This window comes from Panthera tigris, chromosome B4 (assembly GCF_018350195.1).
Source record: "Panthera tigris isolate Pti1 chromosome B4, P.tigris_Pti1_mat1.1, whole genome shotgun sequence".
NCBI lineage: Eukaryota > Metazoa > Chordata > Mammalia > Carnivora > Felidae > Panthera > Panthera tigris.
This window is the reverse complement of record NC_056666.1, coordinates 71,103,917-71,129,318: the sequence shown is the minus strand read 5'-3', so window position 1 is coordinate 71,129,318 and position 25,402 is coordinate 71,103,917. Positions and strand designations below refer to the sequence as shown.

The 25,402-nt window shown below is 36.2% G+C and overlaps 1 protein-coding gene across 2 annotated transcripts in view; it reads left to right on the top strand.

Annotated features, from left to right (window-relative positions):
• Positions 1-25,402, top strand: part of NELL2 (neural EGFL like 2) — a 393,863-nt gene that overhangs the window by 356,182 nt on the left and 12,279 nt on the right. For both annotated transcript variants that reach the window (XM_042992139.1, XM_042992138.1), the window contains exons 17-18: positions 14,974-15,114; positions 24,810-25,003. In XM_042992139.1, the coding sequence (XP_042848073.1) occupies positions 14,974-15,114; positions 24,810-25,003 (335 nt within the window). The remainder of the gene's footprint in view (positions 1-14,973; positions 15,115-24,809; positions 25,004-25,402) is intronic.

Genomic DNA, 25,402 nt, shown 5'->3' with positions numbered 1-25,402 from the left:
CAAAATGCATAAAGCCTTTTTGTTTAGCACTGTATTAATAATTAGAACACATGAAGTAAATTATTACACAAAGACACTCTAGTCATCTTATTTCCTATTGGATAGTTTGAGAAAAATCAGCTTCTTTCTTCTCCTTCTAGAAATAATCTTGAGGTAGATCAAGGAGACAATCTAATCCTTGCTATTAGAAAGTGGCTCAGGGAAGAATAGGAATTAAGACTTTCCTGTTTTTACCCTGATTAAGAGCAGTCTGCTTATTACTGTAGAACTAGCAGATGCTTCACATTCATATTATCTTGGGAGCCTAACTATAATGTCATCTAATATAGGAAAAAAGCAATCCTATTTTAAAAGTAGGTACTTGATTACAGTGTAACAAATGAATAAATGTTTTAAGTAATTTGCTACTATTTGCAGAAATAAATCTGGAAGTCTTTGCTCAGCCATGTTTTACTCCAGTGGCCTACTTTTCATTGATCACAGTTTCTGAGTAAGGTCATGTCTCTTTCCTGAATTCATATATTTCTTCCTCTGTACTATTCCTTTAGGCCTCATGATTTCCACCTTGTATCTGAGTTGTTTATGCTAATGCTATATCTTTTTTTATTAGACTATGAGCTCTTGAGTATATCCCCATAGTATCTAGCATCTATGTTTTAGATGATAGATATTTGATATGTGTTTATTGAATAAGTGAATAAGCTCAAGTATTTCAAGTCTCATATCCTACACCTTAGCTACCTTGTTAAAGGGATAGAAGCTGCAAAGATGTGCAATAAAGGAGTTTTCAGAATTCCTTTTTGTTCAATCCTTTTTCCAACTTGTTACTCATACATCAGAAGGAGTTTCAATTCTATGTTAAACCAGAAGTATTTAGTCTTAAATGTGCCTCAAGAAGCAATTAGCAGTTCTCCTTAGCATTGTTGACAGCCCTTTCTTCTCCCTTGATGTGCTTTTTGTGCTTTTCCCTGGTTTCTGTTAGACTTGTGATCTTTCCACCTCACTGCTAACACTTCCTCCTATAGTTCTTTGTCTACCCGCTTCATTTCCCCCCCATTGACTGCTCTTCGTTCTTTCCTGTCTCTCTGTAATCTCAACTTTAGTAGTTTTTTCCAGCCACTTATGATTTTTGTGGCATCTTGTGCTATCAATTCTGGTTATGCTCTCCTCATGTCTCTGGCCCTGGTACCTTTCTACAGAGCTCCCCTCTCCTTTTTTCTCTCCATCTAAGCATAACTACTAGCAGAATTGCTATCCTAGTATACTCAACATTTTTAAAATGAAGCCTGAATGTTCTTAATGTGTTTTTTTATGTATGTGAAAGAAAATAGACACATGTTTAAAAGATATGAAACAGCACAGAAGAACTTAGAATGAAAGGCAATAGCTCCTGGACTCACTTTCTAGATGATTTGCTTAGAAAGAGTTCCTTATTTGAACTGTAAAACCATAAAATGACCTAAAGACTATGTTCTCTTGTTTCCCAAAGATGGTACATGACTAGTACCATACCAGATATAAAGGAGAGAAGTTAATGCCTGGCTTACACCAATTCCTTAGGGCATTAGAGCTTAATTCTCTTATGAAACTACACCTGAGACAAGGTGCTAGGAGGGAACACTTTTAATTCTTTTAGTATGTCTATACCATGTTTTGTTTAATTAGTCAACTTTAGATATTACCAACAAACTAATTGCTATGATAGATGAAAATTTGCCTCCCTTATACTACTACTCTTCCATATGCCAGGATTTCATCTATCTTCAGGATAGACTGTAGGAGGGGGGAAAAAAAGAAATCAGGGATATTCATTAGGCTGTTATATTAACTCAAGTGAGAAATAATGGTAACATGGACTGGATTGGTAAGCTTGAAAATGGTTGGAAGTGGTGATTTGATTCGGGATATATTTTGCAGACACTACCAACAGGACTTGTGGATAGATTTGATAAGAGGAGTGACAGAAAGAGAGAAATTAAGAATAAAGTTTTTTGCCTGAGTAATGGGGTGGTTTTGCCATTTGATGAGGTGGGGAAGACTTCAGAAGGAACAGTTTGGTATCCAAGTGGAAATATTGAGTGAAAAATTGAATAATTGGGTGAGAAAATGAACAGGTTTGGAAGAGAAGAGAGCAGTCTGGGTGAAAATGTAAATGAGATAATGTATTTTCCTAGGGCTGCTATAAAAAAATACCACAAACTTGGTGGCTTAAAATAACAGGAATTTGTTATCTTATAGTTCTGGAGGCTCTAAGTTCAAAATCAGGGTGGTATCAGTGCCATGATCCATCTGAAGACTGTAAGAATCCTTCCTTACCTCTTCCAGGTTCTGGTAGCCCCAGAGATAGCTTGTGACTATATAACTTCAATTTCTGCCTCCATCTTTATGTTGACTTTTTGTATATGTGTTTCTCTGTATCTTCTCTTCTGAAAAGGACACCGGTCATTGGATTTAGGGCCCACTCTGAATCCAAGATGATTTTATATCAGGATCCTTACCTAATTATATCTGCAAAGACTATTTCCAAATAAGGTCACATTTTGAGTTCCAAGTGGACATGAATTTTGGGGGAACATTATTCAACCTGCCCATTTTCAGTATATTGATGGTATCTGGGTATTTAAAGCCCTAGTACTGGATAAAACCACTATGAAGCTAGTAGATAAAAAAGAAAAGATCACAGAATAGATCCCCAGTAACTCAAACTTTTAGAGATTGAGAAGATAAGATCTGCAAAGAAGACCAAGATGTGGAAGTCAGTGAGGTAGAAAGATAACTATATACTTGCAAAATGAGCAAAGTATTTTAAGGAGAGAGGAATAAACTCCTGGTAGTTTCTGTCTTGATTTAGTCCTTTATAAAATATTTTTTAAATACTGCATGGACATAATTTTCTAAGGAATTATATGTCTTAAAATATCTTATTCTGCTTTCATAGATATTTGACAGTTATGTTGAGTATAGACTTATAGGGTCAAAATAGTTGCTTCACTGTGTTATAGCATGCAGTGCTGCATGTGAGAAAAATGATGCCAGCCTAGTTTCTGTCCCTTTACATGTAACCTATTATTCTCCCTGAAAGATATTAAGATTGGTATTTTAGGGGCGCCTGGGTGGCTCAGTCAGTTAAGCATCCGATTTCGGCTCAGGTCATGATCTCACGGTTTGTGAGTTCGAGCCCCACTTCCGGCTCTGTGCTGACGGCTCGGAGCCTGGAGCCTGCTTCCGATTCTGTGTCTCCCTCTCTCTCTGCCCCTCCCCTGCTCACACTCTGTCTCTCTCTCTCTCTCTCTCTCTCCTTCAAAAATAAATAAACATTAAAAAAAAGATTGGTATTTTATACTTATTGTGAAATATTAACAGTGTATATTTAGATGTGAGTCTGTTTTGTTCACTTGTGAGGCAGTGTTGTGTATGGAGTGAGGGTTTGATCTCTGTATCTAGAGTACCTGAGTTCAAATCCCAGTTTTGTGCTTCAGTAGTCTTGGGGAAAATTACTTCTCTTAAAAATTACTAGCCTACATTTATTCCTCTTTCATAATGGGGAACAATTTGTATTTCCTACCTTATAGGACTACTGTAAGTGCTAAATGAATATATATAGGTAAATTGCAAAGAACAGTGGCTGCAACATAATAAGCCATCGATAAGTATTGGCTGTTATGTCATTATTCATTATTTGGAGACCTTCATTTGAGCCCTTTAAATCTGAAGACTCTGTAGTGCACAGTTCTTCAATTATTGTTATTTTTAAAGATATTATTCTTCCATTGATTTTTCTGTTTTCTTGGTATGAACTTTGTCTTTAATCAGAAGCTGGACCTTTTAGTTTGGTGCTCTTTGTTTTTTGTGGGTTTTTTAATCGTGTTTTTCATCTATTTTCTATGTTGTACTTTTCAAGAGACTACTTTTACTTGATCTTCTAAGTCTTCTATTACATTTAAAAATTTTTCAGCTATCATATTTTTAATTTCCAAGAACTCTTCCTGTTCTTTGAACGTTCCTTTTTTGAGAGCATTGTGTCTTTTTCTTATGGATGAAATATCTTCTCAAATCTACTTAAAGATATTAATAAGAAACATTTTAAGTTCTGTTCTGTAAATTATTTCAGTTTCCTTCAGTGTCAGTTTTCCTGATGGTATATCTTGGTAATTCTGATAAATGTTATATACTTTTCTTAAGTACATGTTGTCCTTTGATTTCACATTAATGTTTAAGAGTAAATAAATAGAAACACTGGTTTTGAGCTTTAATATGAAGGTTAAGTTTGTTGACTGGCAGACTTAGAATAGGTGAACAAAAAGAGAGTTTTTACAATTTGAGATCTCTAAACACTGAAATGAAGGGACTTTGTTCCAAAGGAAGACAGCCTATATTAGCTGCCCAGTTTGTTCCAGATATCTTATCTATTTTCTTTATAGGAGAACTGTCCAACCTGGCTTTGGGGATAATTGCTTTTATTCAGCAGTTTGCTCAAAGTGGGAGGATGTGGATGGTTTGATTATTCATCAGTAAACTTTTAATTAAACCAGTTACTTTCAGCACCATATCTCATATTAGCTTTACGTGGTATTTCATGTCTCTTTGGTAATCTTTAGTGGAGATTACTACCCTAATCACCTGTAGCACTCCATTATTACACATATACTCTAGGCTGTGGATTCCTTTGCTCTGACTCTATCACTTCACCTATATTTTATTATCCAATAAGAGACAAAAACCTACTGAATTTTCTTTTCTGATGGTGGTGTTTTGCCTTTTGTCTTTGTTTATACTTTTTTAACAAATGTTTATGACTAGGAAGAAGAAAAAATCTAAAAATGTTTTCAATGTTCCATCTTTGATTAGAAGTCTTGATGTGCTCTTTTTGCTGTGTGCATGTGTGTGTGCATGTGTGTGTGTGTGTGTGTGTGTGTGTGTGTGTGTAATGAACGCACTATTTAATTTTATCCTCACCAATTCTACTCTATTTAATACTGTAGTCAATACTACAATACTGTAGTCAGTTTTTGACATAAATATTTGAAGTAGGATGAGAAAATGTCATCTTACCATCTTGTTATTGCATCTTAGTGAATCTTTCAAGCTAGCACCCTGCCTGCATTTCCCTCTGACCTAGCAAGACTCAAAGGTGGCATGATGAGCTTGCCACTTAGTTACTTGATATTATAAATGAATCATTCATTCATTCAGCAAATGCTTATAAATCTCTAACTATGTCCATTTCTTTGCTAGGTGTTTGAGATATGTTAGGAAGAAAAAAAGAAGGAAGGAAGAGGAATACAGGGATGGTTGCTGTTCATATGGCACTTACTCAAAATGACAATTTATACAAATTCTTTTCTTTTAATTTTATTTTTTATTTTTTAAAATTTACATCCAAATTAGTTAGCATATAGTGCAACAATGATTTCGGGAGTAGGTTCCTTAATGCCCCTTACCCATTTAGCCCATCCCTCCTCCCACAAACCCTCCCATAACCCTCAGTTTGTTCTCCATATTTATGAGTCTCTTCTGTTTTGTCCCCCTCCCTGTTTTTATATTAGTTTTGTTTCTCTTCCCTTATGTTCATCTGTTTTGTCTCTTAAAGTCCTCATATGAGTGAAGTCATATGATTTTTGTCTTTCTCTGACTGACTAATTTCACTTAGCATAATACCCTCCAGTTCCATCCACATAGTTGCAAGTGGCAAGATTTCATTCTTTTTGATTGCCGAGTAATACTCCATTGTATGTATATGCCACATCTTCTTTATCCATTCATCCATCAATGGATATTTGGGCTCTTTCCATACTTTGGCTATTGTTGATAGTGCTGCTATAAACATGGGGGTGCATGTGTCCCTTTGAAACAGCACACCTGTATCCCGTGGATAAATGCCTAGTAGTGCAATTTCTGGATCGTTGGGTAGTTCTATTTTTAGTTTTTTGAGGAACCTCCATACTGTTTTCCAGAGTGGCTGCACCAGCTTGCATTCCCACCAACAATACAAAAGAGATCCTCTTTCTCCACATCTTCACCAACATCTGTTGTTGCCTGAGTTGTTCATGTTAGCCATTCTGACAGGTGTAAGGTGGTATCTCATTGTGGTTTTGATTTGTATTTCCCTGATGAGTGATGTTGTCATCATCCTCAATGGGGAAAAACTGACAGCTTTCCCCCTAAGGTCAGGAACAAGACAGGGATGTCCACTCTCGTCACTGTTATTCAACATAGTATTGGAAGGCTTAGCCTCTGCAATCACACAACACAAAGAAATAAAAGGCATCCAAATCAGCCAGGAGGAGGTCAAACTTTCACTCTTTGCAGATGACTTGATACACTATATGGAAAATCCAAAAGATTCTACCAAAAAACTGCTAGAATTGATTCATGAATTCAGCAAAGTTGCAGGATATAAAATCAATGCACAGAAATCAGTTGCATTCCTATACACCAACAATGAAGCAACAGAAAGAGAAATCAAGGAATCGATCCCATTTACAACTGCACAAAAAAACCATAAAATACCTAGGAATAAGTCTAAATAAGAGGTGAAAAATCTATACACTGAAAACTATAGAAAGCTTATGAAAGAAATTGAAGAAGACACAAAAAAATGGAAAAAGATTCCATGTTCCTGGATAGGAAGAACAAATATTGTTAAAATGTCGATACTACCCAAAGCTATCTACATATTCAATGCAATCCCTATCAAAGTAATACCAGCATTCTTCACAAAGCTAGAACAAACAATCCTAAAATTTGTATGGAACAAGAAGAGACCCCGAATAGCCAAAGCAATCTTGAAAAAGAAAACCAAAGCAGGAGACATCACAATCTGAGGCTTCAAGCTATACTACAAGGCTGTAATCATCAAGACAGTATGGTACTGGCACAAGAACAGACACTCAGATCAATGGAACAGAAGAGAGAACCCAGAAATGGTCCCACAAACGTATGGCCAACTAATCTTTGACAAAGCAGGAAAGAATATCCAAGGGAATAAAGACAGTCTCTTCAGCAAGTGGTGCTGGGAAAATTGGACAGTGACATGCAGAAGAATGAACCTGGACCACTTTCTTACACCATACACAAAACTAAACTCAAAATGGATGAAAGACCTAAATGTAAAACAGGAAGCCATCAGAATTCTCAAGGAGAAAGCAGGCAGAAACCTCTTTGATCTTGGCAGCAGCAACTTCTTACTCAGCACGTCTCCAGAGGCAAGGGAAACAAAAGCAAAAATGAACTCCTGGGACCTCATCAAAATAAAAAGCTTCTGCACAGTGAAGGAAACAATCAGCAAGACTAAAAGGCAACTGACAGAATGGGAGAAGATATTTGCAAACAACATATCAGATAAAGGATTGGTATCCAAAATCTATAAAGAACTTATCAAACTCAACACCGAAAAAACAAATAACCCAGTGAAGAAATGGGCAAAAGACATGAATAGACACTTCTCCAAAGAAGACTTCCAGAAGGCCAACCGACACACGAGAAAATACACAAATTATTATTTTCAAGTATTGTTGATATAGAAGAACTTTTGGGGGTAAAGGAAGTGTTTTATATCTTATAATTATGGTAGTGGTAATGTGTAACAACTCATGAAATTGTTGGTAATGCTTTTGTATACAAATTTTACCTCAGCAAATTTGGTTTTTAAGTCTGAAGATAATGTATAACACAGTAACTATAGTTGATAACACTATAAAACTATAATTGAAATTTGCTAAAGGAATAGAACTTAAATGTTTACACCAAAAAAAAAAAGATATATGAGGTAATGGTAGTGTTAATTAAGTCAATGGAAGAAATCCTTTCATAATATATGTATATATACATATACATATATATATATATATATATATATATACACATAGCCATCATGTTGTACACTTTAAATATCTTATAATTTTGTTTGTCCATTATACCTTGGTAAAATTGGGGGAAAAAAGTTGTTTTTTTAAAAAAGAAGGTAAAAATGTATATTTAGGAATAAATCCTGGCAAAATTGCATAAGACATCCTTTGAGAAAACTACAAAGACTATAAAAACTAATAAAAAGTATTAGAGAAAGAGGAAATATATCATGTGTCTGGATTGCAAGATGCAATAATGTAAAGATTTCATATCTATAGAATCAATGTAGACTTTCCCCTCCCCCATTTATTGTTTTGGTTTGGATTTGGGTGAGAAATTCACAAAGTGATAGACAAAAAGCTCAAAGAATGAAGATAGTTTTTAAAAGTGGGGGGAAAAGAGAGGGCTTTCTCTAGAATTGAAGTTACTCTAATTAAGTCAGTGTAATATTTGCAAGTTTAGACACCCCACCCACCCCCCAAAAAAACCTCATGACAGTTGCTATTAAGGCAAAACACACGGAACAAAAGGGAGAAAGTACAAAAACAATGAGCACTAGGAGATCAAACATAGCCTTTGGAGTCAAGGAAGGCTTTCCCAAAGGAAATTAATTTTTTTAAGTTTATTTATTTATTTTTTGAGAAAGAGAGAATGTGCATGAGTAGGGGAGGCACAGAGAGAGAGGAGACAGAGGAGCCTCTGTGGAGCAGCCTCCTTGTTTGACAACAACCTGGCACGGGGCTCAATCTCACAACCACAAGATCATGATCTGAGCCAAAATCAAGTGTGGGATTTTAACCAACTGAGCCACCCAGGAAATTAATCTTAATATGAGACAGAGACAGGTGAGAAATAGTTAACTAACTGGGTAAGAGAATGAGAAAAAGAGAGGAGCATTCTAGGCAATAGGGACAGAATAGGCAAAGACTGTGAAAGGAAAACAGAAATGATAAAGTAGTAAGACCCAGGAACCACAAGAAAAATCAAGATGTCTTCATTTTTTTCCAAGCATTCAAGTGATATAAGTGAACATGCTTTGTAAACTGTGGAGAGTTATTTCAGAGGTGGAGGGGGAATTCATACATACTAAATGCCTATGTGAGCCAGGGACCACTCCTATGAGGCCTTGCATAGTTAACAGTAGTAAACAGGAAACTATTAACAGAGAGAGTATTACTTCTAGTTCAAAACCAGAAGACTCAGAGAGGTTTGGCAAAATATTCAAAGTTGCAATAGCTAAAAGCCTAAGAGTGGAATTCACTCCCATTATTAGCATATACACTGAGTTATCTCAACACGGACGTGTTTTCTGCACGTGTTGGTCTTGAGAGTCAGCCTCATGTGGGAAAGAGGACTGGACTCTGTAGTTCAAAGAGTTCGGGTCTGTTGTGTCAACTTGGGCCATGTATTTGTTTGCACTGCTTCTTTGTGATATAGGGATGAGAATATCTTACATGTTTGTATGGAGGACTAAACAATATAATGATATTGTTATGTATTTTATATTTGCATTTTTATGTTTTTTTTTAATATTTATTTATTTTTGGGAGAGAGACAGAGCATGAGCAGGGGAGAGGCAGAGAGAGAGGGAGACACAGGCTCCAGGCTCTGAGCTGTCAGCACAGAGCCCGACACGGGGCTCGAACCCACGAACTGTGAGATCATGACCTGAGCCGAAGTCAGACGCTCAACCGACTGAGCCACCCAGGCACTCTATATTATGTTTTTTAAAGAGCAGTCATTAACTTCCTAATTATGAACTATAAAGTAATGAAAATTATTTTCACTAAATCTGCAATGTTATCAGCCAGCTTATGAAGAGATTTTTATGATTTTCAAAGTTTACTTACATATGTTGTCCTATTTTATTTTCAAAAAGAAAATAGTATAAAAAAATTCTTATTAAATTTTTGGACAACATTTTATATCCAAATCTAGTGTAGTTATTAAAAGTAATACAATGCTCAAATGAGTTTGCATTCCTTGAAAACTCACATCTAAATATTTAAAAATAGACTTCCCAGAAGCTCAACAAAAGACAGGGAAATGACCTTGTGATTCAAAAAATGCTGCAGATAATCTAGAAAACAAATAATCCACATGTGGCTAATCAAGAGTTGATAATTGTTTTCAGAATGTTTAATTGCCTGTTGTTTATCAATATAATTTAACTACCAGTGCATACGACAGTGATATAAATAGTACAAGTACTATTTTTATGAGAAATGATGTCAGGTTTTTATTAATGATAAAGAGTATGAATGATAGTACTCTCATTATTTGACTTTGGCATTAAAAATAGTGTGCTAATTTTTAAAAAGAACTGGATTTTCTCTTCTTTTGTATAAAGTAACAACTAATCAGTTTTCTCTTAGCATAAAAAGGATCTTAAACTAATGATTAGGGTCTATTTTAGGTATGGGTGATTCTAGACATTTGCACATTTTTACTCTTAGTTATGTTGTATGATAGAAATAACTTTTACTGTGTATGAAAAAGAAGTTATCACTCAAGTGTCTCATTTTATAATGTATCATTTTATAACTATATTTAATTTTACATGGAAATAATTTCATTGTCTAGAGTGACCTTTTATTTTTTTAATGTTTATTTATTTTTGAAAGAGAGAGAGACAGAATGTGAGCAGGGGAGGGGCAGAAAGAGAGGGAGACACAGAATCCAAAGCAGGCTCCAGGCTCTGAGCTATCAGCGCAGAGCCTGTCGCTGGGCTTGAATTCACGTACTGCGAGATCATGACCCGAGCCTAAGTCGGACTCAATGGACTGAGCCACTCAGGCACCCCTAAAGTGACCCTTTAAATGCTGATGGCAAAAGCCATTTTCAGTTGAAACCAGTGGTCTGTGTCACATTGTAGAAGACATCCATTCTTGTGTCATCATATCTGATGGAGACAAGGAAAACAAGACACTGATGTGTGTGAGGTTTTTTTTCCACATATTTTTCTTCCTTGTTTTTCTGCTTGTTGGTTTGTTTTTAATGATTGCTTCAAAACATATGTGCTTTCTAGAAAGTCTATCCTCAACAGTGCCTTCCACTTTTATTATCTAAGTCGATTTTGATCTCTGGAGTATGACTACTATTCGTGACTGTTGCTAGATGGCTAAATATTATTTGGAGTTTGGAATCTCTGTACTCTGGGAAAGCATTTTAATATCATCACTAGCTGACTGTTCTAAATGTTGCTACTGAGAAAGTTTTAATTGTCTCTAGGGAACTGAGAACTAGTTCTTTCTAAGATAGAATATGTAATGAAATCATAGTTTTTCATAAAATGTATTTTTAGTTTTCTATATAATGTACCTACAGAGTACAGAATTAAGGTCCTTATAATCAAGACCAAATCACATCAGCTTATATGTCCTGTACTAATCTTTTTGAATACTTTTATTCACTTTAGAAAGTAATTTGTTCCAGCTTGGTAGTTCTTATGTGGAATGAAATAATATAGCATTTTCCTTTCCTAGATCTACTGTTCTCTGTATATCTAACTCAATTAGATAATGTGCAGTGTTAGTGACCAAAAGAAAATAGCCAAGAAATGAATTCTTTGAAAGTTTTTTTTATTGTTTTCTGGTATTACACAATAAGGAAAGCACAATATGTGCATGTTTGAAAATGCACACAATATGTATGTGATTTTTATAACTCATACTAATATTCAAATTCATGTACAGTTAAAATATACATCTTAAATTGTGGATCAGATTACAAATCTTCACTTACTGCATGTTTACATACACACATCAAATAGCTCACAGATAAGGCTGTTTGTTTTAGCTGTGGCTTTAATTAGAGCCACGAGCCAAACACACATACCTTCTGGTGGAAAGTGAATACTTTGGTGATTCAAGCATACTTTACTTTTCTACTGACTTTCACCAAAGTAGAAACATTTGCATGCACAAATCAAAATTAGCAGGAACATGAAAGTATAAAATGAAGTAATATATATTATCTGGCTAGTTTTTCTTCACTATCCTAAATCAGAGCGAGTATATAATTTGAGGCATCATGACATATGCATCTTATATATTTTATAAATTGAGTTATATTTTAAATGAATTAAGGCATTTCACTGCCTGAGGAGTTACTCAGAAAATTCTTCTGAAATGTGAATAATTGCTTCATACTATATTTTGGTGTTTTCTAAACTTCAGTCATTTGTGTACCAGCTTCATAATTTTTGTTATGTTCATAGAATGTTTATTTTAATGTTTACTGAATACTGTTTCTGTAATCTTTCTCAATTTTTCAATTTGAGTCTAATGTCACTACTGTACTATTAGTATCACTTTCTATAAGTGGAAATAATTCAGAAATATAAATGTGTAGTCATTAAAATATATTATCACCTAAATAACATGCCACTGGTGACATGTTAGTAGATTGAGCAGCATGTTGGGAGACACTGTCCTGTATGATTGTCATTTCAGATTTTTAGACATTTAATTCTCTTAAAACACAATTTAGGTGTATATTAAACTCAGGGCAGAAATTACTTCTGGTTTGTCCATCCTTGTTTTACCAGTATTTAGTACTTGGCACAAAACAGGCATTTAATAAATATTGAATGGCAAATTAATGAGTGGTCATGTCTTTGCATATTAATTCTCTAAAATACTGCTTGGTAGTAAGAATTAAATAATAAAACTCAAGCAGTAAATGAAAATACATTTTGCCCAGCATATGTTTGTATCCCCAGTCTTGAGAACAGTAAGTAATAAATGCGTAGCATTCCTATTAAACTTCAGTGAGCATGTTTCTAGCTCACGGAAGGGTACTGCAATGTGAGAAAGAGAAGCGGGCATGAAGCAGTAAGGAGCAGCTCTAATGATTGGGAAGAGTGAGGAGAGAAAGTAAGGGAGAAGTAAAACTTGAAATACATATCTTTGTCAGGAGATCTGAGCTAACCCTGCAACCTTGTTCAGCAACAAAACAGAACTAAATTCAAGGCTAACTGTACATGTGAAAATTGTTTCAGTAGAGAAGGCTCTGCTCCATTAATAGTTACTTGCAAATCACCAATACTAATGACCAGATTTTTCTAAAATAGCAGAGATATTCTGTAATATCCCCTCATGGCCATTCTTCCAATACACTCACTTCTAAAGCTGAAATCCCAACCTGGTTTCTTTTGTCCATGCACTTAAGAAATGACATAATCAATTTTCTGCATCATTTGGGTTAGAAGAAAAGACTGTACAAAGCTGAAATGAGCATAGCATTTTAGCCCCATTGATAATCAGAGATTCATCAGTTAGGGAGGCTCCTGAAATACAAATAGGCTGTTTCACAAAACCTAAGAGGCCTAAGTAAATGGAAGCAATCCACATCAGCTATCTGTCAGGAAGTCAGTGGTTAGCTTATTTGACCACTAACAATTATTTTGACAGTAGGAATTACTGACAGTCGGAACTAACTCTTCGGAAGAGGAACTATGGAGGCAAAACCATTTTTAGTTCAGAAATAATGTTGAAGTTTTACAGTGATATAAAACATATATATTTTTTGCCTATTACCTAATCTGAAAGAACGGTTTGCACCTTGTTTTAGGGAAGGGACTCTGGGCTTATTTCTCTTTAAAAAAAACTTATTTATTCATTTATTCAAAAAAATTGTCTCTTTCAAAATTGAATATAGACAAAGAGAAATTTAACAAGAAAATGAAAGGAATATATACTTCCAAGAATTTGGAGTTAAATGAGACTGAAGTAGGAAGGAAGTAGATTCTGTTGAGCTGAAGTGGACTGATTTGAGGGAAAAGACTCTAAAAAGCAGCAGGTCTTCCCTTCAACACGAAGGACACCATCATGCCTGGTCACTACAGCAGGGACTATAATGCAGGCGTGGGAAGTGTAAAAGAAAGGGTTGTCCTACCTTGGCGAGTGGAATCTCCAGGAATGGCATAGGGCTATCAAGATGGAAGTTGGGTTCATATGTTCATCATCCCACTACAGCTGTGATAATGCTGTGCTATCTAATCATTTACCAGGGTCTGAGGCAAAGTACCCAGAAAACCAGGAGTTTTATGAGAAGGGGGCACTCTGTAAGACAGCTCCTCTATGAGCAAAGGAAGAGATTTGGATTGGCATTGGATTCTCATCATTCAACAGTCTGAACAAGGAGAATAAAGGGCTCACACTATTTGGGAGTAGTAATAAGCCTCTGGAGGAAAATATATGAGACTCAAGATACATAGATCTCTTTGTTTTTAGACACTTTTGCCAATCTCAGCCTGTGTCTGTTTAGATGAAGGAACACACACATGAAAGTCAGGCAAACATGAAAATTTAGGTGACCTTGTTTAAATCCCATGATTTCCTTTTGCCTTGTTTTCTTTCCCCCATATGTTCAATATGCTATCTACCTGGAAAGATTTTTTTTTTTGAGGGTTGACTGGGATAACATGCGAAACCCATTAAAAAGTAGCATAAATGGTATATATTCTTGGAAATATGGAGCATGTTGCTGTGTGAGTGCCCATTGCTATATGTTGGAGATGAATGAGATTTTAGTCAGGTGTGGGTAGGTTGTGCCTATAGTAATAAAGATCCTAAAATCTCAGCAAAAAGGTTGTTTTTCTGTTCATATTCTATTTCCATCCCAAGAAGAGAAGGAATGTGCCCCACATCATCCTCACTTAGGAACTCAGGCTGATCTTTAGAGCCCCTGGAAATTGCTGGACATTGTGATGGGGAAGGGGACATGTGTGTCTTGAATGCTCTGCCTAGAAGTGACACATGCCACTTCCTAATTGGCTTCCTCCATTCACATGGCAATCCTAGCTTGTGTCCAGAAGAAGAGCTAGAGTTCTATGGTGAGCAGTACTAAAGACTGTCATACATGGTTTCTTGTCATTGTTTGCAGTTGGAGGCCTTCCACAACAGAGAAGCCATCTAGATATTTCTCCTATGACTAATACTGCTACATTCTTTCTACATAGCCTTCAACAACCAAGTAGACTTTTTTGAGTTTATGTTTTCCCAGTTTTAAGGAGTTGCTGGCACTAAAAAATTTAGTAGCTGTCTAGCAGAATATTTTAGTTTGGGGCAGAGAAAAGCAGCAATTGTATAACATCCCATTTTTGTTTTCTTTGCCAAACAGATATTGATGAGTGCTCTGATGGCTTTGTTCAATGTGACAGTCGTGCTAACTGCATTAACCTGCCTGGATGGTACCACTGTGAGTGCAGAGATGGCTACCATGACAATGGGATGTTTTCACCAAGTGGAGAATCTTGCGAAGGTCAGTACAAGGAGAACCGGAGTTTATAAGAACACCTTTTGAACTTGAGGAATATACAGTAAGATGTAAATAGTAGACATTGATCTAATGTTGAAGTTATTGGGGTGCCTGGGTGGCTCAGTCAGTTAAGTATCTGACTTTGTCTCAGGTCATGATCTCACAGTTGGTGAATTTGGGCCCCAAAACCCAAACCAGCTGTGCTGTCAGCTCGGAGCCTAGAGCCTGCTTCAGATTCTGTGTCTCGCTCCTTCCCCACTCTCACTCTCTCTCTCTCTCCCTCCCTCCCTCCCTCCCTCCCTCAAAAAGTAATAAAAATTTAAAAAATTCATGTTGAAGTTATTGGTGGCTTTTGCTGTGTGTTTATACAACAATTGGAAACATGTTAAAATCTAACCTTCACTTACTAATTATGATAATTAATTGATTTTTAGATATGTTAAATTTGTGACACTAAGCCAGTTCTCTATGGATACTTGTAACTGTTGAAGGGCGTTTTTAGGATGAATAAAATAGTATCAGATGAAAATTTTAAATGGCAGCATGCATAAATCTGACCCAAAAAGAGCTAGAAAAAAATAGATGAGGAAAGCAAGATAAAAGGAAAATAGAGGTAGAGGTAATATAATAATGCTGTGGATATGATAATGCCAAGGATAATATTCACAATACACACTACTCTGGACTATTCCTAACATACCACTTGGCTGGCAAAGTAAGAGATATTTACTGAATGTTGAATGTTAGACATAGAAGTTATGACCCCTGCTTCAAAGAAGATTTCAATCTAATAGGAGTGAAAAATTCAATCAGATTATATTCAGTTATTTACCATTAATTTTGAACTATTTTCAGTGAGTTGACAACTCTGTTCCTCTATACTCTCTATTGAAGGGCATGATTTTTCAAAAGCAGGCAGAATATACAAAGCCCAGTGAGCAATTGCCAGGGAAACCACCCACACCAGAAGGATTGGCCATCAGAAGTTTGGCACAGGAATGGAAAACACAGCAAACCACAAGAAGTTATTATTTTCTCCATTCGTATTTACACCTTCATAGAGTAACAGCCTATGAGAATAATGTGACTAAAGTGACACAGTCAGTGAAAGCCTTGGAGAATCTAACTTAACGGTACTTGACACTTAAATGATAAGATGTCTTTTATTCTTGGACCTCAAAGGGTTTTCACACAGAGAAAAGTGAAGCTGACTTGGATGACAGATGTTTTCAGTGTGCTTTGCACTTTGCTGGCAGCTCCAGAGCTCTGGACCTTCAGCAGAGGGGTCTCTGGATTTTTTGCATAGGAATGGGGATACTGTTGCCTTGCCAGGGGCTAAAACCTGGCATTTGCAAATAACCACCTAACTGTGGGCTGAGGGCTTTGCCTTGCACTTGTGATTGTCCCAGAGTGAACAGTTCTAGCCCTGTAGAGAATTCCAGGAGGCAGATCAAGCAGTGTGATTTTGTACTTCCCTGATAAACTGCTTTTCCTGTATACTGCAGTTTATCGTGGGGAAGTCTACTGTTTTTGTTTAAAAACTCTACCTTTTTGTTAAGATTGTCTTTTGCTTTAAGTTACGCACATGTAGAATGATATAAGCCGATTATAAATCGTTCAAATCATACACAAATACTTAGATTAAAGCTGAAAATGCATCTTAATTTCATCTCTCCCCTTCCCCCATCCTTTCCACTTCTCTAGGCGTAACCTGTGTTTACTTTTGCCTGGTATCCTCACACACCCTTTTCTGTGCATCAGAATGTGAACAGCAAAAACACATACCTCTGCCTACTATCTCACTTTACATTTGCAACAGCGCTCCCTCACTATCTTTTAAATTTTTGACTGCAAATCTCAAGAGGGCTGTATTAGTTATCTATTGATGCATAACAAATTACACCCAAAACGTAGCAGCTGAAAACAACCAAAATTATGTCACAGTTTGTATGGGTGAGGAATCTGTGCACAGCTTACCTAGATACCTCTGGTTCATGGTTTCTCATGAGGTTTCATGAGTTGTTGGTCAGGGATGTGTTTCACCTTGCAGGGATGTGTTGGTCAGGGATGTGTTTCACCTTGCAGAATGGGGGGAGCCACACCCTGTTTCCAAGATCGCTCATGTGGTTCTTGGCTGGCCTGGTTTCCTTAACACATGAACCACTCTATGGGGCTGCCTCAAGACATGGGAGCTGGCTTCCCCTCAAATAAGCAAGTGCCCATGATCTTTCTATAACTCAGTCTCTGATGTGTCATTTCATTGCTTCTGTGTTTGTTACAAGTGAGTCAGTAGGTGTAGCCAGCCCACATTCAAGGGGAGAAGATGCAAGAGCGTGAATATTAAATGGTAAGAATCACAGGGGACTGTCCTATAGGCTACCTGCTACAAAGGCCATCAGCTTTGCCAAAGATTCCTATTTTATTTCCTTGGTTACTTTCCCCTGCAGCTCTCTAATACCACCATTTCACACCTTCTGTCATCTCAAATCTCAGGTACCACTACCTTTCTCATCATTCTCTATTGATGGCCCTGCTTCTTATTTAACCAAGAAAGCAGAACTTCATTTCTGCACCAGGAGTTACACTAGACAACTTGTATTTATATCTTTATTTGCTGCTTTCCCTCCCTCCCTCCTGTTTCACTGAGTTAAGTTTCATTTCTCCCTCCATAGTACCTTACCTATCATCCCTTCTCACCTGCTTGAGGTTTTCGCCTTTGTACTCCCCACTTTCTCTTCCATATGATAAATACTCTTTTTCTCTCCCATCATTCTCATCAGCACACAAACAGCCTGGAGGAGCAGCCATCTTTTAAAAATGAAATAAAAACAAACAAAAAGTAACTTCCCTGATATCACCTGATCCTCCAAACATTTCCCGCATTTTTCTGCTCCCTTTTAGAGGAAAATTCTGAAAGAATCTTTTATATTTCTTGTCTCCATTCTCTTGCTTCCAACAATACTTTAATCCTACTACCCCCACTGAATGCTTTCCTTTCAAGATTATTGACCTTTTCCACGTTGCCAAATCTGCTGCTCAGTTAACGTCTCTTTGCTCGACAGCTCAAGCATTTGAACCAGTTGATCATTGCTTCCTCTCAAAACAACTTTCTTCACTTGGCTTTGAGGACACCACTCTTTCCTGTCTTTCTCTAATTTTTAATATTTTATTTATTTTTGCAAGAGAGAGTGGAAGCAGGGGAGGGGCAGAGAGAGGGGGGGGACGAAGGATCCAAAGTGGGCTCCATGCTGCTCACAGCAGAGAGCCTGATGTGGGTCTCCAACTCACGAAACTGAGATCATGACCTGAGCTGAAGTCAGATGCTCAACTGACTGAGCCACCCAGGTGCCCCTCCTGTCTTTCTCTTACCCTATGGGTCTCTCCTTTACCTCTCCAGAAGACTACATGTTCCAGTATCCTGGGGCACTTGGCAATCTTCTCTATCCATTCTGAAACTGAATCAACCACATTAGTTGCTGATTCATATATATCGTTACCTACTCTGTATCTAACTTGGATTTCTTAAGGACAACTCAGGATTACTGACTAAAATACAACTCTTATTTACTCTCTAATTCTTACAGGCCCCTAAACCACAGACCCAGACCAACATCTTGGAGTCATTGTTTCTTTCTTTTCTTTATACTTCATATCCACATATCAACAAGTCTCATAATTTCCATTTTCAAAATATATTCCTGATCTGACCACTTCTCACATTGTCTACTGTTACCATGTTGGTCTAAGCCATCATTATCTTTTGTCTGGATTACTATAGCTTTCTCCAAACTGGTCTCCCTACTTCCACCCTGGACTCCCCTAGAGTCTTTTTTCTATAGCACCCAGAATGATTTCTTAAAGTCAGAAGTGGGAGCATGCTCCAATTCTGTTCCAATGCCTGGAGCCTTTCCATCTCTCTTCAGAGTAAAATCCAAACCCCAACAGTGGCTTACAAGGGTCTACATGTTATGGGTACTCGGCTTTCTTGCTATGTCACAAATGTACCAAACGGATTCCCTTCTCATGTGCTGTTATTTTTTTCTTTTTTGGAAGGTCCTTCTCCAGATCTTTGCATTCTTCTTTCATATAATTCAGATTTCCTCCAAAATGGCTTCTCCTGGACCCCCAACTTAAAATAGCATCCTTCTATGACACTCTTCACTTAATTTGCTTCCCTTTTCTTCACAGAAGTTATAAGTTCTTTTGAAATAATTGTATATATTATTTGTTTACTTGCTTATTATCTTCCATAGACTGTAAGATTTATATATATATGTATGTATGTATATATATATATATATATACATACATACATATATATATATAATTTATTGTCAAATTGGCTAACATACAGTGTGTAAAGTGTGTTCTTGGTTTTTGGGGTAGATTCCCATGGTTCATTGCTTACATACAACACCCAGTGCTCATCCCAACAAGTACCCTCCTCAATGCCCATCACCCATTTTCCCCTCTCCACCGCCCCCTCAATCTATCTCAGTTTGTTCTCTGTATTTAAGAGTCTCTTGTGGTTTGCATCCCTCCCTCTCTGTTTGCAACTATTTTTCATCCATCCCTTTCCCCATGGACTATAAGCCTTAAGGGTCATGGATTTTGTTTGCTTGTCAGCCACCAGTGCCTAGAACAATGCTTGTCACATGGTTGATAATTTACTGATTTATCTAATGTAAAAGGTTGAGATGGATAAAATGAGTGAGATATGCAGGTAATATTTAATCAGAAGTATGTTAGGAACATAGCCTGTGCTAGAAGTAGATACATAGTAGGATATGTAATAGATATGTCACCTGGTAGAACTAAATATATAAAGTAGTGATCAGGACAAAATGACAAAACATAATTAGTGCATTCGTGAGTGTTCAGAAAATAACAAGGAAAATTAAACTAGCCGCTCAAAATAACACATGAGAAAGATGAAAATAGGGAAATAAAGGATTGTATAAGATGCCTATGCAAAAAAGACTTTTCAAGGAAATACTATAAACACAGAAGTAGTAGAAAATCTTATTTAAAAAAATATGACTCTGGAAAGATGACTCTACTGTTATCTTCCAATAGAATTTATAATAATTATCATAAATATCTATGACTTTTTTAGAAGACAATGCTCTGAAGGATTCCTTTTTTTTAAAAACCTATGTTATATAAAAAAAGACTAAAATCCTTCTTCTAAACAACTATCCATTTACTGTAATTTCAGTGATTTGTAGAATTATAATAGTATTTAGAAGGATACAATTTTAAGAGTGTGATTATATCTGAGCAGGTGCCATTTTTCTGTTGCTGAGGAAAAAAAAAAGGCACTTCAAAGTGGACAAAGCCACAGCAGTTGGTTTACAATTACTCTGAAGATATGAATAAATATATTTGAAGACATGAATAAATAATAGTGTACTCCTTCACCACTTTTTAGGCTGCAGTTGAGTAATCTACAACATACATGTTTATAAGCTGCATTCATACAAATTATATGCTTTTTTGCTCATCCATTTATCTCAGAGGTGTAGATATTTAATCCCCAGATAATGTGCCTTTACCATTTCCCTTTACCATAATTTCTACTCTACCTGAAAATATGTCTCTCTCTGAGAATAAAGCCCAGTATTTTTTTTTCACACAAGAATATTTTATTTGCAGGCCCCCTTTTCTCCTGATTGCTTTAATTCCTGGATTATTTTTAAGCTTGGTGAGGTTTTTGAACTTGTAAGGCCAAAAAAAATAATGTTTATGGGATAGCTTCTTTTGAGTATTATGTTCAAATTAAATACTGTAAATTCTTAAGCTAAATCAAGAAAAAGGACAAAAATGAAATGAATCGAATTCACCTAAACACGTAGTTCTGAATATATGCACAAGTACCTTGAGATACTTTGCCAGACATCTGCTGCATAGAAATATAAAGGAGGTATGGTCACTGCTCTCAGCTTGTAGAAGACATAAAATACGTACCACAACTGTCATATAAGATAGAATGTACTGAGTTTCTTAACAGAGAAGAAAGCTACAAGGTTCAAAATAATACATACTTGAGAAAAAAATAAATTCAGATCCATGAGGGAAAAAAAAGGAGACATTATTTCCAGTTTGGAGCAAGAAGGGCTTGAGTGTCTACCATTTGTATTAGGGCTTCAAATATGATGTGATTATTGGCAAGTCGAGATAGAGAAAGAGATGCAAGCCAAAGAAGTAGCTTTAAATGCCTTGCTAAGAAGTGTGAACTTTACTCTGAAGGATTATTTTTGAGAAAGGAAATGAGGAAAAAATATACTTAACCAAATCCATATTTGGGCCCAGTGCTATTTTCTGAACGCCAGACCCATATATCCAACTACTTACCAGACAGCCCTACTTGGAAGCCCAGAGGAAAGTGTAATTCAACATGTCCTGCACTAACTCATGTCTTTCTTCAGCCTGCCCCCCACTTTCACTCCACAGTGAAGCCTTTCTCTTCTTTCTCTAAATAGCATCAGCCACATTTTCCAAGCCAGAAATCTAAACATCATTCATGACCACTTCCTCTCCCTGATCTTTGAAGTTAACAAATCACTAAATTCCTTTATCTTTGCTGTGTCTACTTTGAAAGATGCTTTGTGTTTCTTTCAGTGTACTTCCACACTGCTAGCAGTCAGTACAGCACTGTTCTTAAGAGCTCACAATTGAAGCCTGACTGCCTGGGTTCTCACCTGGGCTCTGTACCCCAGTAGATGAGTGACCTTGGGAAAATTATGCAACATTTCTGTGCTTCAACTTCCTGATCTATAAAATGGGGATAATAACTGTACCCTCCGGTTGTTGTGAGGAATTTAAATGAATCATTATATGGAAGTGCTTAGAATCTGGTACATACCAACCACTATGTAAGTGTTTGCTTTTATTATATAACCATTGCTTGCCTGGACTACAGAAACAGCCTATTAATTGATCTCCTGGCTGTAATTTTATTTCACTCAAATATCTTTTCCAAAATGAAGCCAAGAGAATCTTTTTAAAATAGATATCTGATTATGCCTTTTTTTTTTTTTTGGCACTTCCCTTAAATGACATTTTATTGTCTTTATGGAGTTCACATTTCTTAACATGACCTTTACTTGGGCCCGGAGTGCCTCTGTCTACCTACTCTGTTCCTCCTAGACATTCAACTCATTCCCTCTAACACATTTTGCTGACTGTAAACATTGGGCCTTCAAATATACTCTTACTACCTCTTACTAGACTGTCTTTGACTTCCTCTTGCTTGCCCAAATCTTATTCATAGTTTAATTGCCACTAGAATGTATATGTGGGCAGGAGAAAGATCCAGAAAGAACTATTAATGTGATAGGAAGTGAGTAAATAAAATTTATTGGGGAGAGGGAATGAACTATATCAAATGCTGCTGCTAGATCAAGTCAGGTGAGAAATGAGAATGAGACTTGACCACTGGATTGATTTAGCAACATGATTTCTTTAATAACTCACTAAAGGAGTTATTAGTATTCTTAAAGTTGGAATTTTTATGTATTATAGTAGGTTTTTCAAAACAGAATTTACACGCCTTATGTATATTTATTTTAGGAATTTTACATTATAATAAAACTATATCTAAAATTCCAAAACTCTATACTACCAGTCAAGAATAGTCTCTTCGTTGGGGAACCCAGTATAGATTACAAGCAGGAAAAAAAAAAAAAAAAAAGGTAAGTTCAAGTTAATTCAAATCCCATTGTATAGCGAAAGGTAATCATTGGTTCATAATGATTTTCTGCCTACACATTTCTTCAGATATGGCAAGTACATATCAACCTTTGCTGTTACCTTTTGCTCTATTTCTTTATTATGAATGTACTTTATTTCAGAGCACATGTTCTTTTTTGTGGCTGGACACCTCTTCTTTGTCTTCTGCAACAAATCCCAGGACTCTCTCTGCCTTTAATAAAAACAAATGCATTACCTGACAGCAGAGCTTTTGTTGTTATATGTCAAGCAAAATGAAATGATTGTTAAAAATCTAATCATTGCCATTAATGGAATGATATTCATATAGTGGATATTTAAAGGGTTATATAGTAAGAAGTATTTGCAGAGTTTGTGTTCAAAGAGACCAAATAACTATGGTTAATGCTTTTCCTGCTTACTATGATTCCTCATTATAAGAATATTTAATAGGAGACAATGAGTAAGTCATCAAATATAACTTATTCTGAATAGACCAAATATAGAGCTATTTTATAAAATTGTATAAAATTTCACTTTTTGCTCTTCTTTCTCTAAATAGCATCAGTCAAATTTCTCTGATCTGAAAAAATTATATATTTATATATAATAATTGTACACACACACACACCAATGTGCTTTTTTAAAAATGTGAAATATATCCTCATTCTGGCTAATAGTTCTGCTTTTAATCACACTCTATAATTATAAACATTGTTATCCTTGATAAATCAAGCTATAATAATGTGTTCACTATAGTTATAACAATCTTTTCAGCCATTGTCTCAGTTCATTGATTTTGTTTATATGGAAATTAATAAAAATCAAGGCAAATAGAAAGATATAGCTTATTTTTGGGAATGCATATATAACAGAACTTAATATTTAAGAATTTAAATATGGCTAAAATATAATCTTGACTTGTCCATGTCTTTAATAATGTCGAAAGCAAACCATTTAAGAGAGATATCTACTAAAGTCTATCTTTAAAATTTTCTAAGAAAAGCAGTGTGCAGTTCCCCCAGTTAAAAGCCATCCATTCCATCTTCTTTCTAACCCACTTTTCTGGTGTGATTTAATTCTTTCTTTCTTGACCTTTACTCAGAGGAAACAGATGAAGTAGGAAATAACTGCTTACTGCCACTCCTACAATATCCCTGAAATGTATTTTGGCTTGTGACCTTTAAATTATGGGGATAAATAAAATGAATCACATCTCTTCTTATGGACCTGATCTGTGGGGTCAAGATATGTTTGCTTTTCATCTGTATGGAAATGCTTTAGGCTGTGATTGCCATGGAATAGGTGAGGTCAGGTGAAGAATGGCTCGTTGCCTCTTGAGTCAGGCAGGAGACAAAACAATCATCTGAAATGGAAAAGTTAAGAAGTGGTAGATTATTTGTGAGAGAGATGGTGATTGCTGATGGTCACTTGCCCTCTGTGGGTGGGGGGCAGGGTGTGAGGACAGCATGAAAACGCCTGGGCAGAACACTGGGAGCTTACCTGTGGGTGACAGGGCTGTGAGAATAGGGCTTAAAGCTGAATAAAATGCCTCAGAAGTCCCATGACATTTTATCTCCCACTAAGAAAGGATTTTGGGTAAACACCATTTTAACATTGAGGATGATTTTTCCCAATGAAAATTCACAGGCACTTTTAGAATTTCAACTGCCAATGATTTTTGTTTGATGAATTGAGATCTAGTCTTACTTTCAAAAAATATAAGTGTTTCATAAAGCCTGATGCTATTTACAGAGATATAAAAGCTGAGAATCTAACCAGGGTTATCTGCTGTTTGAAATCAAGCATGATGATGTTTTCCTGTGAAATCCCTAGATCATTAACATTGCTTTAGTCAGCATTTTATAGGAAATGCATGCCTGTAAGATGAAAATTAATTTACAGTTGAATGCTTCACTTCGGAGACAACTTGTCTGATTCAAACCCATATTCTAAGCACATTGCCTGCTGCCTTTTCTTGGCTGTAGATATCGATGAGTGTGGGACTGGGAGGCATAGCTGTGCCAATGATACCATTTGCTTTAACTTGGACGGTGGATACGATTGTCGATGTCCTCATGGAAAGAACTGCACAGGGGACTGCATCCATGATGGAAAAATCAAGCACAATGGTCAGATTTGGGTGTTGGAAAATGACCGTTGCTCTGTCTGTTCATGTCAGGTTGGTATAAATAAAAAAAATTGTAATCATTTTTATTAGGATGTAGTTTGCATATATTTTAAGCGTACAGCTTGATGAATTTCAACAAATGCATACATCTACTTAACCACTATCACATTTAGTAGAAAAGGACATTTCCATCCACTCAAATGTTCTCTCTGTCCTTTCATAGTTAGTCCCATACTCTCAGCCCAAAGGAAACACTGATTTTGGTCACTGTAGGTTAGATTTCTTTATTCTAGAGCCCTATCTAGTAAGTAGTGCTACTCTTTTTTTTGGCTCCTTTCTCTCAGTATTATGTTTTTTGACATCCATTTATGTTCATTGCATATATCAGTAACCCATTTCTTTTTATTGCTGAATAGTATTCCATTATATGGAAATGCCACAATGTGTTTG